Source organism: Parambassis ranga, chromosome 22 (assembly GCF_900634625.1).
Source record: "Parambassis ranga chromosome 22, fParRan2.1, whole genome shotgun sequence".
NCBI classification, from domain to species: domain Eukaryota; kingdom Metazoa; phylum Chordata; class Actinopteri; family Ambassidae; genus Parambassis; species Parambassis ranga.
This window is the reverse complement of record NC_041042.1, coordinates 6,629,752-6,648,013: the sequence shown is the minus strand read 5'-3', so window position 1 is coordinate 6,648,013 and position 18,262 is coordinate 6,629,752. Positions and strand designations below refer to the sequence as shown.

The 18,262-nt window shown below is 41.6% G+C and overlaps 2 protein-coding genes across 7 annotated transcripts; one reads left to right on the top strand and one right to left on the bottom strand.

Annotated features, from left to right (window-relative positions):
• Positions 1 to 1,714: 1,714 nt before the first annotated feature.
• arf6b (ADP-ribosylation factor 6b) lies at positions 1,715 to 4,246 on the bottom strand. 2 transcript variants are annotated; one of them, XM_028395839.1, is made up of 2 exons: positions 4,149 to 4,246; positions 1,715 to 3,899 (listed from the first exon to the last, which is right to left on the bottom strand). In XM_028395839.1, exon 2 carries the CDS (start codon positions 3,271 to 3,273, stop codon positions 2,746 to 2,748), a length of 528 nt encoding a protein of 175 aa, XP_028251640.1. In that variant the 5' UTR covers positions 3,274 to 3,899; positions 4,149 to 4,246; the 3' UTR covers positions 1,715 to 2,745. The 2 variants fall into 2 exon arrangements, with proteins under 2 accessions (XP_028251640.1, XP_028251641.1); XM_028395840.1 differs by having other exon boundaries at positions 1,715 to 3,831; positions 4,149 to 4,239.
• A 1,507-nt stretch (positions 4,247 to 5,753) lies between these two features.
• On the top strand, positions 5,754 to 18,175 carry aspg (asparaginase homolog (S. cerevisiae)). Of its 5 annotated transcripts, XM_028396056.1 has the most exons (18): positions 5,754 to 6,392; positions 7,420 to 7,543; positions 7,760 to 7,795; positions 9,365 to 9,476; positions 9,616 to 9,741; positions 9,818 to 9,901; positions 10,228 to 10,354; positions 10,459 to 10,571; positions 11,971 to 12,156; positions 12,248 to 12,361; positions 12,449 to 12,568; positions 12,689 to 12,784; positions 13,874 to 14,037; positions 15,552 to 15,638; positions 16,110 to 16,209; positions 16,285 to 16,350; positions 16,476 to 16,532; positions 17,129 to 18,175. In XM_028396056.1, the coding sequence occupies exons 1-18, from the start codon at positions 6,146 to 6,148 to the stop codon at positions 17,168 to 17,170; spliced, it is 2,001 nt and encodes a 666-aa protein (XP_028251857.1). In that variant the 5' UTR covers positions 5,754 to 6,145; the 3' UTR covers positions 17,171 to 18,175. The 5 variants fall into 5 exon arrangements, with proteins under 5 accessions (XP_028251857.1, XP_028251856.1, XP_028251858.1 ...); XM_028396055.1 differs by having other exon boundaries at positions 16,476 to 18,175; XM_028396058.1 differs by lacking the exon at positions 7,760 to 7,795 and having other exon boundaries at positions 5,755 to 6,392.
• The last annotated feature ends 87 nt before the right edge of the window (positions 18,176 to 18,262 follow it).

Here is an 18,262-nt window from a genome sequence, read left to right as displayed (position 1 = left end):
TTCCTCCTCAGGAAATGTAAGGAATTCCAGCAGAGCACAGAGGGAGTTGACAGAAGGGCCAGCAGGTCTCATCTTTACAGAGGGGAGGTCATTAAACTTGCTTACAGTCTCTGTCCTTGCCCCCAGGGGCCCCTGTGTTACCAATAAAGCTGTGCAGATCATATGGTTGTAATGAAGTGGTGGGAAACCAAAGTGGCCATTACAGCCTAATTAAGCTGCCACCATCGTCTAATGGAAGCCTTTGACTAAGCTCTTAGTCAAAGCTCTTAGTATTTACAAATACTTGCTCATCTTACAGCTGATCATTTAAATTATTGTTTCTCTTTTTTTAAAAAAAAATGGGCATTTAAATCAGTGCCTGCATTATGCTCAAATGTAGGTTATGTGAAACATCTTCTGCAAGCAGCAGAGTCATATCTGTCTATGTCACCTGACCTGTCTGACGGAAACCTCTGTGGTGCTAAAGCAAACATCCTGAGGCCTCTACAGCAACTTGCTTAACGCCAGATTTTCCACACACAACATCATGAAACACTCATGTTGGATGCAAGCACAACTATACAGTACCAGTGAATGCTGCAAATTCTTGAGAGCCAGTGTGCATCCCTTTAGTTATGAATACAAACTGTGTTGTTGGAACACCCTATATAGTGCAAGTTTCCTTTTGGAAAAAGACACAGTACCCTTCAGTATGCTGAGCAGAGAAAATCTGTGGAATAATACTGACTAATCTTTTGTAGCCCTAAACACTGTAGTCAGACCATTTGTGCCCATCAATCCTGTCTTTGTTAAGAGTAAATACCCCTCTTGTTAATCAGCTTTAATAGAAACTAAAACATTCTTCCACTGTTTCTCAGGGTTGTGCCGACAAATGCAGTGCAGTAAGTATAAAATCTCACAAAAACGTTGCTCTGGAAGATTTGGTCTTAGATACAATGCAGGTAATGAATCTGTATCTATGCATGTTGTTGTTATTGTATTTGTTGGGAGCAGTTAAGTGTAGTAACAGACACCAAATGATGTCTTATCTGTCTGGTTTACTAGTACGTGTGCTTGACAGAGATCACAGATAACAGGTAATATTTCACATTTGCTGAACTTATATTTGTTTAACCTATTTACAGAGCATTAGTCACACCAGTAGGCCTATTGTGTAGCCTACTGGCAGCCTTGCATTAGTCAGCTCAACAGACATCTGTCCCACTAAATAAAATGCCAATCCTGAGCAAAAAGTCAAACTCAGGAAGTCACAGCTTACAGCCCAGCTGCAGCTCAACTATGGCTCACCACCAACATGCAACATTCAAAAAGAATTCACAATCTAACTGTACGTCTCTGCTCCCTCTGATTCTCATGCAAACTATCATGTGGCTCTGTTGTTCCAGAAAGACCAGCAGTTGGACTTCCTGTTTTCTACATTTCCCCCCCCCCCATTTGCTGGCAAAGCAGCCAAGGCTAGCAACTCTGAGGGTGGACATATGACCCTTCATGAAGAATCTGCAGCAAGAACAGCAGTCAAACCCATGAGAATTTAACACTGGACATTTTTGCTTTGAACTCTGAACTTTAGTATCCACCATGTTTTTGTCTGTATGCCTGTAGGTTACGCTCTGCTCCTAATAATGTAAGCCTTTGTCAAACTAAGAACTAGTGCATCACTCACAGGCCCAATCACATTGACTACATTTAATCGTTGATAAAAACAGACATGTACAAATACTTAAAATCACTTTTTTAATAAGACATTACAATGACATTGTTCTGTACATGGTTCCCCCACTTAAAATAGGAGTAAGAGCTGCACCACAGGGAAACTCCTGTTAACAGCTCCCTCTGACTGCACAACAGATGGACTCTGATGTAGGGTTAATGTACTTTCGTACTCATGCTACAGATATAGGCTATCATATAATGTCCCAATACTGAGACTAATCAACTGTGGTATCAGATTAGAGCTCAGAGCAGAATGACATTCCTTCGGAGATTGAATTGAACGGCTACTTCTTAATCAAAATGAAAAAGAAAACAAAAGAAAGCATCCCGACAAGCATGTTGAAGAGTTACTGGAGGCCTATTTGTTGAATATTCAGCACAATTAGGTATCAAGACATGACACAAAAGGTCAATCAGTTAACTATACAGCCCACATGAGGGTACTGGGAGGGGTAACAAAACATGTCCAACACTTCCGCTGATGCCCAGACAAATGACAGTGACATAAAAGCAATCATTGTTTCCTTGCTTTTTTTTTCTCTCCCACTTTACCCCCTTGAGAAGAAATACTTTTCAACACAGTACAAATGTCAAAGTCCTTCAAGTAGGCCACATGACAATAAAGAGCTCACCTCAGGAGGAAAGAAGGATCCAAGATCAATGCAACAGAAACTGAAGAACCTTGAAACAAGCTTAGAATGAAAAACTTCAGCTTCGTTAGAAAAATGATACAAAACAGGAGAAAGAATAGGCAAAGGCGGTGATCTCTGTGGCTTCAACCATAGGACCAATTACTTCAATATTCATCAAGCAAGCCCCAAAAATAATGAACGTGATTAGGCCTGCTGCTACAGAATACAAGCAAACTTTAAGCCGGCAAACCCAGTTAAAGATAAATTAGTCACGGGGTAAAGGTAGTATTAAAAATAAATGGGAGATAATCAACTTTTCTTAACCATACTCATTTTGAGAAGTTATTTGTTACTTGCAAGTTTAATATAGTTTTGACCTAAAACAGTCAGCACTCAATCATTAAGATTTGTAGTTTGAGGTTAGCCATGTCAAGCCCTCATACAGTCCATCACCCGTGGTCGCACAGGAGGGCTGAACATACCAATTCCTATCTCTGATGCGGGTCAATCCGAGCTTTTCTTGGATTTCGTGTGGCTTCATGGCATCCGGAAGGTCTTGCTTATTGGCGAATATCAAGATGATGGCATCCCTCATCTCCCGGTCATTAATGATGCGGTGAAGTTCCTGCCTTGCCTCGTCGATGCGATCCCTGTCAGCGCAATCCACCACGAAAATTAACCCTTGAGTGCCTGTGTAGTAGTGTCGCCACAGAGGACGAATCTTATCCTGGCCACCAACATCCCAGACGTTGAACTTGACGTTTTTGTAGGTGACAGTTTCCACATTGAAGCCCACTGTAGGGATTGTGGTCACAGATTGTCCCAGTTTCAGTTTGTAAAGGATGGTTGTCTTTCCAGCAGCATCAAGTCCAAGCATTAATATTCTCATCTCCTTGTTGCCAAATATTTTTGAGAGCATTTTCCCCATTTTGAACTATTGTGCATAAATACTTTGTTCCTAACGAGAAAAGTTTGATACTGTGCTAATAACTATTCACTTAAACTACAGCTTCAATATTATTATTATGGCCTTACTCGTGAAAACATGACTCTTTAGAACTTACTGGAAAACATGTTGAAATAAATGCACACGCATGTTAAAGCCAGTCAAACAGTGCTTCGGGACTTGTTACTTTGAAGTCTGTCAGGATCCTGTTAAGTGCAGGTTCATTTATGTTCAGAGTATCACAATGTTGTTGGGCCTATACACAACATGGCACGATCAGACTAAGAACTTGGCAACAGCTGTTGCAGGACGACCATTGTATAGCCCAAAATCAAGGCTTTGTGACAGATACTGTACTGCAGGTATCAAACACTGTATGCGTCTTATTAAGGCCCCCCAAAAGCCGCGGGACTTCCTCCTCGTGTGTGTCTCTCGGTCCTCCTCACCGGGTGCGCCCTTGTTCGCTTCGCCGCTACCAGCAGAGAAAAGCAGCTTTCTGCGGGTACTCCACCAACCGTCGCGCCGGGTAACTTCACCGTGCTGGTCGGACAAAAAAAAAACCTCGGTGACTCAGCAACGTGTATGTCCACCCATGAAACTCCTGCCCCCTGAAAAACATATTTAGTATGAGCGTCAGACATGAATATTAGCAAGCTCTAATGCGTGGCTGTTAAAGACAGCTATTAAGCTAACATTAGCTAGCTTGTTGGGCAGCAAGCTAGCCTTAAGCTAACTGGCTAACGGTAGTTAGCTGCAGGAAACTAATCATATATGAATGTAAAATAGAGCCGCAATTGTAATATACTTGCCACCACTCTTTATAGGGTGAATCGTATATTGAAATGTAAGTTATTTACCTCCTATCTCCCCCTCCCGTTTCGATAAATACACTCAGATCTCGTCTTTCTCCTACAAGTGGAGCTGGTCGCAGTGCTGCTACACCGGAAAGGTGTGGAGCTGCATTAACAGCCACTTCCTCCCTGTCTGCTTCATTCAGCTGCAGCCGCCTAGTACAGCTCCGACTGGGGGGAATCAGAGTTTAACAAATTACCCTCACCTAAAATTAAATAAATACGCGCAACGCTATGTGTTTACGCCACAAAGTTATTTGTTTACATTATAGCAAATAAAACCTAATGTTCTATAACTTTATTTACAATTCTTTACTATTAACTCAAATATTGTAATAGGTTAAACATATAAAGCTTTTTTTCTTATTGTTATTCATATTCATGAATATAATAAATGCAGGAATGTGATATTTTCAGTTTAAAATGTTTCGTTCTGATGAATGGTGGACTCTATGTAAAGGGTAACATCTCCCCCTTGTGGCCATGCATGAGACATCACTGTGTTAAAACTCATGTGTAAGCGTTTAATGACAGTCCTGGTTTAGATATTGATAACGCTTTAGCAGTGTTATCAAAGCAATTCATCTATTATTCGATTGAAAGCTATTAAGGTATACATTGTTTTAAATGCTATTGTTTAGTGGGGCAGGTATGAATGGCGGCCCTTTTGCAGGTAAGTAAGTGTGTGGGTATAGAGTGGAAAATAAGGGGATGTTATAGGATTTAGGGATATTATATAACAGTTACACACACTGTTTCTTATATGGACCCATGCCAAATTCACAAGAAGAGAGTTATAACATTATTACACTATGCCAAATTATAAATAATAATAATAATTATTATTATTATGTGTTACAGTACTCTATTGTTACTTTGTCTTTGTGTTATTCCTAAATAAACAAAAAATAACAATCTAATAATACAGAAAAACCCTAGATATAAACAACTCTGGCACAGCCCGATGAATTTGCTCAATATGTTTTCCAAAAATAGTCTGTTAAAAAAGAAAAACAGAAAAAATACCCACTGGGCCTATAATTCATAAAAATGGCACAGCACAGTCAGTATTACAATATAAATGAGATCCATTGACAAGTCAACACTCAAGCTAACACCTAAAAGTGTTTCATGTAGTAGTCTATGTATGCATGTACTCGCTAGGGCGAGTGGTGAAAACCACCCAGATCATCACAGGGACTCCACTTCCATCCCTTGAGGACGTCCAGAGGAAACGCTGTCTGCGTGGAACTCGCAACATTCTCAAGGACTCCTTACACCCTGCTTGTGGACTGTTTGCATCTGGCAGGCGCTTCAGGAACCTCAAGACCAGAACCGGCAGGCTGTGGAACAGCTTCCTCCTCAGGGCTGTGGGGACTGCATTTCGTTGCATTGTACTTGTACATGTGCAATAATAATAAAGTTGAATCTAATCTAATCCAAAACCAATTTGATGCGATTGTAATCGCGATGGCGACAGTTTACAAACATACCAGCTGGTGGCAGTAATGCGTCAATTTGTTGTTTGCCGACCACCAACAAATTCAAAGAAGAAAGACTAGAAACTAGAATAAGAAGTTAACAAACACGGCTAGCAGCTAGCTGCTGTTCTCTATGCGGCTATCAGTTCGGAAAAAAGGGGGAAAAAGATCGCGTAGCGTGTCCCCAGTTTAAATAGCACCCTGCTATCATTGTGCTTTTTGTGGGAACTTGAAGCCACGCCCAGCCATCTGACGTCAGAGTGGGTCTGTCCATCAGCGTTTTAAAGGGCAAAACTAAAAACAGATCAGGGATGCGGAGCAGAAAGTTGGCTAAATAAGTAATAATTAAAACGACGGTTCCGCCCTACACGCCGTTATTATGATGTTGCAGCTTTGTCTTTAAGGCCGGAGACACTGCATGTAAAGCAGGGTGCTGTCTGCACTAAGAGACCGCCGTGTTGTCATCACTTTCAACAAGCGTTTTAAAGGGGCAGCACCCGGCGGGCTACTTAAGAAGTAATCATGGCGGATTCCAGCACCAACAGCCTGACATCCCTTGCTCGAGCACTGTCACAGCCAACACTTAATCTGATAGACGTGAATGATGTCGTCCCTCCACGAAACATTCAGCTGCATCCATGCCGAAGGAGAAAGCTATCGAGCTGCAACTCGATTGAGTCCGCCGAACTGGTGTCACCCACCGCCGCCGAGGCGCGAGTTCTGGTTATCAACACCGGAGGAACCATCGGGATGACGCTTCATGATAACGGTATCTACAGTGAACTGTACTTTAGCGCACTGCTATGTTTCTGTGCTGTGGCCTGGTTCAGCTGCTGCAGCGTGTTAGTTAGCAAACAGGATCCAGGATGTTAGCATACTGTATGGTGCTTGTGAACATGAGGCCAGTACATGCGTTATGACACAACCTGCATCCTAAAAATAGTCCTGCAGAGAGCTTATCTGCACTACATCACAGAGTACACTGGTACACATATGTGCGCCTAACATTTCAGTGATCAACAGAAACAGCACATTCTGCTGCAGCAGTATTAAGTTGGACGATTATGATCAGAAGTAACCTACACGTGGAACAAGTTTAAAATAAACTAAGGTCTGTACGTTCCTAATGGCACGGCTCTCCAAAGTGCCTCTCGTGATGCTGTTAGGGCAAAATCGCAGATTCCCTTAATGAATAACTGTATGTTTACATGAGGCGTTGGCAAGAATCCAATGAGACTAAATAACAGTCAAAGGTCCCTGTACAGTCAGGAACCAGGGACTGCACATGCTTCCCCTGCACATCATGTATTCATATGTTTTAAGTAGTGGTATGTTATCATATTTATAGGTATTATAGTCTTGTATAAATATGATTTAATGTGTGTTTCTGAACATGACTATAGTAGAAAGCTCTGCCCCTTTCAGTCTCTCAGTTTAAAACTGCAGGTCAGAAATATCCTGGCAGTTGCTTGTAAAGAAAATGGAATGGAAATCACACACTGCAGTGCCCATTTTTCTGTTTTCATTTCAGAAAGGATGTTCTCAGAAATTATTATCATATGATCATAGATTTCAGATGTGTGCCTAGTTCAAGCACATGAAAACTCATTGTTAAATTTTATTTTTGGCACCTGCAGAGATGCCTTTTCTTACATTTACCACTAGGGTTCAGTATGAGACTGTTGTTGAGATAATGGTAGATCCCAAGTGCTGTTACTGATTAAGTAGTCCTACACAAAACAACCCATAAAATATTAGAAAACTCTGTCTTACTTATTACTTTTTGTAATCCACAGTTCTCGCCCCCAAAGCCAATGCCTTTGTGATGGGCCTGCGTAAGCTGCCCATCCTGCATGATGAGGCGTATGCCCAGCAGACCTGCTTGTATGAGTACTATGGATCTGACACACTGGTTCTGCCGTAAGTACACACAAATACATGTATATAACATATTATTATATTGTTTATTTAATTGTCAGTGTTCAGATTCTAAATATATAGACTAAAGCTAAAACACTGCATCTTGTAATTACTGTTTATACAGTGTCAAGAACTAAAAAAGGGGAGCCTTAATGTAAACAACTCCCTTTTAGCATTGGTTTTAATGACCCTAAACTGCTTTTGTTGCTTTAACAGGAAGCCAGCACACCATTCTGACCTGCTATTTCACGGGTGCTGTAGTACTGGTAGCATGGCATGTGTCTTCACTGTGTTTTAGAGAGGTTTGATTATGTCTTTGCTGTCCCTGAGACCTAATGTCAGGGTGTGCTTGCCTGGCAGGAAATGCATGTCGACGTGGCCTTTGGCAGAATGTTGTTCTTTCTAACTACTGATGTAAACTTCTTCACCAACTATTATAACACCGAGAACGTTTCGTGGTGTTCAAAGGCGAGAATAATCTTCATATTTTGCATTTTGACTTACCATTTTACTGTCTGGTGTTGATTAACAATCTAGTAAGTGTCCTTTTGTCAGTAGGGCCTCTACCAGGAACATGTTGATTGTAATGTTCGACTGTGCTGAATGAGTGTGACCATTGTGAGGTCATTCCTTGTGTTCGGCATGCTTCGATATTAGCTCTCCGTTCAGTTAGCACAGTGTTCAAATGAAATGGGCTCATGCACATTTAATAGGTGTACTGTTGATCATATGCAACTGCCCTGCCTATGTTGAATACTTACCTCTGAAGAGGGAATTAGTTTATTGATTTATTGAAAAGCTTTATCCACATGATGTTGAGAGGCAATGCCACAAGGCCGTTTGCTCCCCACCTCCACTCTCCTTCACACACACACCCATACACATGCATGCATTTATTATTCGGAGGCTATGAGGCAAGTTAGCATGGGTATGCTAATATATGGCTTTGCTACACCTTGGGGCACCCTGCCAGAAAGATGAATAATTGGTGATTTGAATAGTGTTTTCTCATAGCACTAGGATTATCAGTAACATATGTTGGAGGTTGCGTGTGGACTTAGGGCTAATTAGAGGAGAGTCTGCAGGACCCCTGGTCGGATGGACTGGGGCTCGCCTGCTCTTCCCCCTGCTGTTCCATTCAGCTCCTATCTCCATGTTTAAAGGCAGCCCAATGGTAATGTGGGGGGTGACCTACCCTGTTTCTTTAAAAGGGAGATTAAAATGAAAATCTTTCCATGGCTGTTTAGCCAGTCACACTGCTGAACTCCTTCCACTTAAGAGGCCATATAAATATGTATACATGTTGGATTATTGTTTGGAATGAAAAAGAAAGGCAGACTACTACACTACCCTGAATCGTGTCACCAAACACCCCTCAAGGTATATCAAACCCTCTCCTCACCCCGTTGCTTCCTCTATTTACAGTATACAGTAGTAGAGCGCCACTGAAGATTAGGTCTTTATTATCATTAAACATGCTTAATCAAACTGCTGCTCTCTTTCTGTGCCCCTCCCTTTTACACTTTGGAATATTTTTGTTTCTGTGTCTGAAACAGGTTTTGGTTCTAGCACCACCTGACTAAATAGCCTCATGTTATAAAGCCAGCGGTTCTAGAATTCCCCTGCTCTTCCTTAACTTATCCACTGCAATCAAAGCCTGATCCATAAACAGTTAATCATTTGTCACAATAATGACAATAAGCGTTGTCTAACCTCTGTGTTTTGGAGTGGAGTTCTGCACATGCTAAGACTAAAACCACTGATTTTTAACATGATGTTTGTGTGTGAAATGACTAATAGATCCAACACTTTCTCTTCCAGGCTGAGTAAGGGAAATAAGCGCATAGTCTACACTATCCAGGAGTACAGTCCTTTGCTGGACTCGTCCAATATGACCACAGAGGACTGGGGTCGAATTGGAAAGGACATTGAGGTACTTTGTCCTCATACAACAAATGGTCTCTGCCTTTTAAAGCTAGACATCAATTACTCCTTTAATATTCCTGTAGCTCATCAACTATATCATTGAATACATACATGTGGATCTAAAAAAAATATTTTTCTTACTTCAGAAAAACTATGAAAACTTTGACGGTTTTGTGGTCCTTCATGGCACAGACACTATGGCTTACACGGCCTCGGCATTGTCATTCATGTGTGAGCATTTGGGCAAACCTGTGATTCTCACAGGCTCCCAGGTAAGTCCTCGATTAATGCCACACTTGCAAATTTTTCAATGTTTACTGCCCCAGATGTGACACTTCCTGTCTTCAGGTGCCTATCTACGAAATGAGAAATGATGGCAGAGACAACCTGCTGGGGGCACTGCTCATTGCTGGCCAGTTTGTCATTCCTGAGGTAAGAAAAGGGAGATGCCTTAGTAAACTCATTGAATAAGCATAAACTGAGCAGTTAAGAACTGAGAATTGAAACAGAATCCTATAAACATATTTTTAATATGTTTAAGGCATAATATGGCGAGACACAAACACACACGTTTCGCTCACCTTGGCGCCTTGTTGTGCTTTTTAATGCGAGTTGTTTCGCAACACTTATCAGACCAGGAAGAACACTCAGCTGTCTAACTCTGCATGTATGTATGACTGAAGTGCTCCACTGAATGAGACACAACTTTTAGTGAAACATTGCCACCTGAAGTCCCATGCATGTTTGTCTTTGTTCAGGTATGCCTGTATTTCTACAATAAACTGTACAGAGGGAATCGTGTGACCAAGGTGGATGCTGGCAGTTTCAATGCATTCTCCTCTCCTAATTTGCCTCCTCTGGCCACTGCTGAAGTGGATATTGCAAGTAAGTCACACATGAAAGACATTAGACCCTATGTTAAAAATAACATAGGGCTTCAGGTGAATGTTTTTTTTGTTCTAAATGTGTCCCCTTCATCTTTCTTCTAGTCAACTGGGATACTGTGTGGAGGGCAAACACTACAACAAAGTTTCAAGTTAGCACGGAGCTGAACCGCAACGTAGGCCTGCTCAGGCTGTTCCCAGGAATCACTTCTAACACTGTAAGGCTCTCTCAAAAGAAACATAGTTTTTGTTCTGCATGCATGGGTCCAATTTTGCAAACACACACAGCTCAGTACTGAAAATGATCAATTACCTCGGAACAGCCTTGACCCCTTAATTTTAGCCATGCAGCCAAATCAAATCAAACTTTTTTTATATAGCACCTTTCATACAGAAGTGCTTTTCAAAAGTTAAAGATAAATCCCCCCATACACCCTCACCCCGAAATCTTACAATATGCACGCACACACACACTCACACATATACACATACACATACACACCTCTATTTGTTGTGTATTAAGTTAATTAATTTAAAAGAACTAAGAACAGGATAAAACACACAGACCAAGGAACTACACCTGTGATTTAACACAGAGGCTTAAACCTTTTAAAGAACAAATGCCTAACGATGTCCTACATACTTACAATCTGGACGCATAAGGCCAAAATCAAATCATACAGGAACATGTGCAGATGTGAGTGTAGGTAACAAAATCTGAATGTGGCTGTGACCAGGTATTCCTTCTTGCTTTATTGATATGTAGTTATATGTTCTTTAAAGGTTACAGCCTGTTGTTTTGTTGAACTGCAATAAAACATAGTCAACTTTAATTTTACTGCACTGTTACCAATCGTGTCTTACTGTCTCAGTCATGTAAACTGCCGTCAAAGCTCGGGCCAAAGAAAGATGAGACAGAGTTATGGACCATGTCCAATCACCCTGTAAAGAGGGAGGATTGGCACGGGTACTGTAACATTTAGCGGCACCTCCCCCTGCAGAGGCTGCTGGGAGAAAGACTTTTACTGTCTCAATCTGCTCCTGCTGCCCAACTCTGCTATCAAGGCTTCCTTACAGCCCTTAACTGCCTTTACGAGGCACCGTTTTGATTAGGCACCAGGCGCTCATGTGTCCACAGTCTCTGCTGTGTGAGGGCTTCATTGGTACTCAGAGTCAGACCTTCCTTGTCAAACTGCTTATCGCATCAAAAAAATACTGACTGAACCTGGCACCTTTAATGTCACCTTCTTCTTACATTTTATGGTAACTGCAGCGGAGTTGCCAAGTGACTTATGCTTGCTAACACCTTCAGATTAATTACTCTCCTTCCTGCCATTTCAGTCATCTGCCATTCTAGTCATACGCCATGGCTAATGATGTGGTATAGGGCCTCCCACTTCCCACCAGCCAACCAGTGACTGAGATACTGGTTGCAGAGATAGTGCCAGATGGGCTTTTAGGAGAGTGGATGGTTTCATGCATTGGAGTGAAAAAGGCTGCAGGAATAACATGGAATACTAATTTTTCAATTTGATTCTACACAGTTGAGCAGCCAGTTCAGCTAGCCATAAATTCAGGGTGCTTATAATTTAAAACTGTGCTTCCATCTGTGTCCAGGTAAGGGCTTTTCTGCAACCACCCATGGAGGGTGTAGTCCTGGAGACCTATGGGAGTGGAAATGCCCCCGATAACCGTCCTGACCTGCTTGAAGAGTTGAAGAAAGCAACCGATGCAGGTGTCATCATCATCAACTGCACACAGTGTCTGAGGGGGACCGTGTCTGCATCCTACGCCACTGGCAAGGTACCTCATATCACAGGGTACTCGATCGTGACCTTGCTCCATATGTTTAGTTTAGCTTGGGAAGGCGGAGTCAATTATTGCTGTTTTTCAGGTGTTGATGGATGCAGGCCTGATAGCCGGTGGTGACATGACTCCTGAGGCGGCTCTGTCAAAACTGTCCTATGTACTCGCCAAGAAAGAACTCACCCTAGATGCTAAGAAGAAGGTTGCCCTTCATTCACTGCATTCATTTTCTTTTTTTTCTTTTTTACAGAAAAAATAAAAACACTGACTTTTTTGTGTCCCTGTCCAGATGATGGCTCAGAACCTGCGGGGTGAAATGAGTGCCGACTTGGCTGGAGCCAAGCTGTGTCTGAGCGACAGCCGCTTCATCCAGGTCATCGCCAAGTCTCTGAGCATCAGCTGCAAAGAGGTGAGCACAGACTATAAAATTGGGTTTCCAACACACTTTCTTGTCTTGTTTGCTTTATCTGAGGATAATGCAATCGGCACACTTGGATGTTTAGACTTCTCTGTTGTGTGATGTCCACAGGAGCTAGAAGCGATCCGCGATGCTCTGACCCCCCCTCTGGCATGCGCTGCTGCTAAGATCGGAGACATAGAGGCCTTAGAAGCTCTGAAAGAGATGGTATGAGAGATGGAAATACCAAATATGGTTATGGTCTTGCAAGGGATGAGAAAGCTTTTTCATAAACATATTTATGAACCATATTATTTTAATAATATAGGCTGGATAAAGGAGAACAGAGATGACTACAATAGTAAACATTTGAACTGCCACTCTACTCTGCAAGGCTCTTGCTGCAGGCATATTTATATTGTTTTTATTCACCCACATAATTTCAAAGCCTCTATCTGAAAAAGGTTACACAGACCCACTACAGGTTTTTCCTAATGAGGATTTACACCTCAGGGTCTTAAATGCTTTGTTCTTGAGACATATTTCACTGGAGAGTAAACTGTAAACACAGTCACCTTTGTACAGACAAAGCTGTAACAAAAGACTTATATTATCTTACATTATTCATAAGTAGAATTGTAAAGCAGGTCTAATGTTGGAAGAAATAAAATATAGAAAATTCCTTCAACTTGCCTCCATCTTGTTTGGTTTCTAGGATGAATGAACCTTTCATACTGGTGGATTGCCAAACAAATTTTAGGGTTGCACCCAGTGTTAGAGGGCCATAGGAAACACAGAAGCACAGACTGATAAAGCAGGCCTGGAGTCACCTGCTCGTGTTTGTATGTGGCTTGACTGGAATGCTGCTTTAATCACGCTACAGATACAGCAGATACATAAAGGCATATCTCAGGGATCTGTCGCTGAACACTGCCCGAAATTCCCTCACGTCAGTCTATGGCACTATATCACATGGCTATTTGTTTGTAAAGACAGAGGTCACCAACAAATGGATTTCATTTTTAGCTCCTCTCACAGAAACAGGTTTTTCTCCCCAGGTTTTAGTCATTTACATTACATGACATTAAACCACTTTGCACACCTTTTAATTAATGTTTCCCTGCGACACAGTGTGGCTCATTGATGTTGTTTGTGAAAGTAACAGAGGTCGGTGATAGAGAGAAAATAGCTTTTAAGCCTTTACAAATGATTTGTTTCTATGATCTGCATGCTGCATTTGTTTGTGAGCTGTTTTGGTCTTTTGATGAGATCTGTGTGCCACCAGTGAAATACTCTAATGGTTTCCTCTTGTCACAGGGCAGTAACTTGTGTCTGGGTGACTATGATGGACGCACACCGCTCCATATTGCTTCCTGTGAGGGCCACCTGAAACTGGTGCAGTACCTCCTGAGCCATGGAGCTTCAGTACATGCTAAAGATCGCTATGGAGACTCTCCGCTAGGCAATGCAGTACGCTTCAGGTAAGACAATAAGGGATTGTGTGTGGATTTGTATCTGGCTATTAAAGTTATATTGTGTTTCATGAAATTGAAATCATATCCTTTAAAACCCCCCTTTTGGCCATTGTTATTTTTTGTAGTGTTTCCTGATAATATGTTGTTAATAGCTGTTTAGAGAGGCGACTTTATTAAATGAGCCGCTGCGAGGTAGGGAATCTGGCTCTGCCTAAACAACAAGCAGTGATTCTCAGAGTGGGGGTGTTTAAACCAGGGGAGCAACTCATAATGGAGTTTAGAGGCCAGGCAATAATAAACTAAACTAATTAGGCTAATTGTCATCTGACAATTTAGACAGTGTTTATTTTTAACAGAGCTTTTTTTTAATCATTCATTGGCATTGTCCTATATGTCTGTCAAGGAATAACCAGGCACAGTATTCCTGCATTAGCACTTTGTTGAGCCTCAGGGTAAAAAGCAGTGTGTGTGTGTGTGTGTGTGTGTGTGTGTGTGTGTGTGTGTGTGTGTGTGTGTGTGTGTGTGTGTGTGTGTGTGTGTGTGTGTGTGTGTGTGTGTGTGTGTGTGTGTGTGTGTGTGTGTGTGTGTGTGTGTGTGTGTGTGTGTGTGTGTGTGTGTGTGTGTGTGTGTGTGTGTGTGTGTGTCAGAGCTGCGCCAAATGGCTCCTATTTTAACGGTTGGCACTGCAAGTGTGGACTTGTATCCTTTGTGATGATGGAGGGATGCACTCAAGCGCAAACACCTGTCGTTACTCTTCCTGCTATTTGCTATGCTAGCAAATAATAGCGAATAGCTCCATATTTGAATTTGAATCAAGTCACCTTCATTTATACAGCACATCAAAACAAGCAAAAGTTTAATGTAAAGTGCTTTACACTGGAAGCAGTAGACCAACACAGCAAATATATGTGACAAAAAGAAATAAAAAAATCAGGACCTAACAAAACAAATAAAAAATGCATTATATAATACACAATGTAGGAAGTCTGATGCAATTTGCCACTGAATTTTCACACTGCTTCACAACCTGGTGCCCATATAAGGAGAGGCAGAGGGTTAAAGAACAAATGTTGGGTGTGTCTTCTAAACCAGTCCTACCAGCTCGCTCCCAGTTTCACAGATGAGAGATACTAACTTCTAAAAAGTCTACAGGGAGTCCTGTGTGTTGCTTGAATAGTTTCTTAGGATGTGGCTCCATTAAACACGTGTTTAATGATACTATTATATAGGTTAGGTCATATATGATTGTTGCTGTTCACCGGTTAGTTTTAGCCTTTCTTTTTGCGGTTTATTTCCTGTCACTGTGACTGTCACTGAAGGTGACTGCTGTGTGGGCGGCGTGATGCGGGGGATGAAGAACTTGTTCTTACTTGCCGATTGACATCTACAAACCACACTGATTCTGCCATTAAATGGCAAAATGTACAAGTTGGAAATCACCGGCATATAAATGATGTTTGGATTTTTACATTGAACACACAGTAATAATTGACTCTTTCTTTGCATGTCCTCTGTCTTAGGCACAAGGAAGTTGTGAAGCTGCTGAGGAAAACCGGTGCTCACTTCACCAGAGATGAGTTAGAGGAAGCAGGAACTGAACTGTGCAGGTCAGACAGATGTAAAAAAACGGACATCTTCAAACTGTTGAACACATGCAGTCAATTTTCTCTGTTGCTCAGCTATACTTGACCCATCCTACATAGTTGACACAGGTACAACAGGTTGTCCCACTGTTACACAAACAGCAGGAATGCTCCCTGGCAACATAGCTTTGGATCCTTCCTACATCTCTAGCGTTGGTATATGACACACTGGCTGGCCCCTGTTGTCTACACAACAGGTTTTGTTAAGGCAGTTCTAATTTAGTTTCAGGAACGTCCCTTTCTGTAAGGTGCGAGAAGTGTAGTGTGTGTCACACAAACGTTTGTGAGTCAGGAAGCCCAAAAAACAAATTTGATTTGTTCCATTAAAGTGCTTAACCCCTCTGAAAGACTTCTTTACACAACAATGTTCTTTTATTATTACTGCAGGCCTTTTGCTGCAGTAATACTAATATGCTGTTTGTTTGTGTGTGTCAGCCTGGCAGCCAGTGGTGACCTGGATGGCCTGGAAATCTGGAGCATTGCTGGAGCAGATCTGAATAAAGCAGGCTACGACGGACATACAGCCATTCAAGTGGTGGGTTTGAGGGGGGCTGCTTAAATTACATTTTTGGTTCACAAAGTAAAATGTGTCTCTGTTCACATGTCGCAGGCCCAGGCTGTCGGCAAAAAGGAAGTGGTGACGTTTTTAGTCCATCTCATGACAAAGAAATCCAAGGTGTCCACTGTTTTATTTATTTCTCTTCAAACACCTTTAAGTTCATGCATGCAAGTGTAACAATCATACTGCTCTAAATCTCTGTCTATAATTGCATCTCAATTCCTTGTCTTGTTCAATTTCAGACATTATTTGGTGAATTTAATGAGTATGATGAATATGATGATGATGATGATGATGAGGTAACACAGAGGCGGTGCATGTTTATCTCTCTGAGCATGATATCCCCCCCCTAGCATGCTTTGCCCCTCCCCCCCACCCCCCCCACCCCCCTTCACTTCTCTTGTGTGTGTTGCCTTTTGCTTGTTTGTCAATTTGTCCTCCTCCACGTGTGTCACAAACATACCACATATAGAGAAATATACTAAAATAAATTCCTAAAGAACAAAAAAGAGGAAGAGAAGAGCGACTATGAAACTTGAAATGACTACATTTTCTGTTGCCTTGTGTTAGAAACTGATAGTCTCCCCATGCAGTAAAAAAAGGCAAATCTACAGGTCAACCAATAAGGAAGACTCTTTTCTATTACTAAGCATTTATTTAGTTGGAATCTGAGCTACTGTTTCTTCATTCACACTTCACCAGATAAAATCTGATCACCTTTTGTCTGCCAGCCCACAAATACCTGTGTAGACTGAAGCTGCGCACACTAGTCTGACCTGTGTGTTGTGTGTGTGTGTGTAATTGTACTTGTGTGTGAACAGTGTTGGTAGTGTTGAAAGATCTGTCACCTCCTCAGTGCTGCACACTAATCCTGTCTCTTTTTGTCACTGCATAGAGCGGAGTGATTAAGTTCACGGCCCCCCCGACAGGACTGTGAGCTGAAGCTACCTCAGCCGCCAGGAACCGTCCTCCCCCCGCCGTCCAGCACCCTGTTAAAATGCACAGAGCTTCCCTAATGTTTTTTTGAATGTCTGCACATTGCGCTTGTTGTTTTAAAGCCATCACTGCTTCAGACTTTCCCTCCAAAAACTGCCACACAGAGAGTGCACAGTGCCCAGAAAGGGCAACACTAAATGTCTGTATATGTCTGTTCCATAGTATTTTATGTATGAGGAAACCTTTTACAATGCTGAACGTTTTAATCAGTCGTTCTTTTTATTATAATGAGTAAAGAACAGGTAATGTTAAGTCCAATCAGGGAAATACAGGTAAACCTCACATGAGCTGTTTAAATATATAGCAAACTATTACATTATTGTATAAAATATGGGTTTCTTCTTCTATAAGCAATACTATGACGATATCTTGAGGTGCAGGGTACATTCACAGATTTTATTTTTATGCTTATTTTTATAGTGATATACTGGAAAGTTTCATGTAAACGAATGATTTATATCATCTGGAATGTCTTGTTTAAGCACACCTCTGTCCCGGGAGCAGAGCTTTTCCTGTTGCTCTAACAGGTATTACAAAAACCCGTGGTCATCTTTAAGACTCATCCGTCCTGTTTCTTTAGCCGATCGTCGAGCTGGAAAAGTCGCATATCTCCTCCTTTGAAATGGAAAGGGGGAAATCCAGATTGCATGAGTCAGATTGAAGCTGAAAACTGCCGCGGTTTCTGTCTTCCCTTATGAACAGTATTTTCATTGCGTCCACAATCAAACAAACATGCTTTCCTCCTTCCTGCGTTGTACGTCGAGTAGACAGCTTTTTTTATTTCTAGACAAACCAAGGTTACAGTTACAGTTCAGTGTTTCATTTATGTGTACAGGTAACTTGCATGAGGTGAAATGTATCCAGCTGCTGCCATTGTCTCAATGCTGTAATTCCCAAAAAAAAAAAAACATAAATAAAGTGTGAAGGAGGGTGTGTGTTACAGTGATTTGACGGTGTGTTTCTTCTGTGGAAAAAACAATAGAAATAAATCAAATCTTCTCTTTCAAAGAAATGTCTCCTGTGGTTGCTGCTG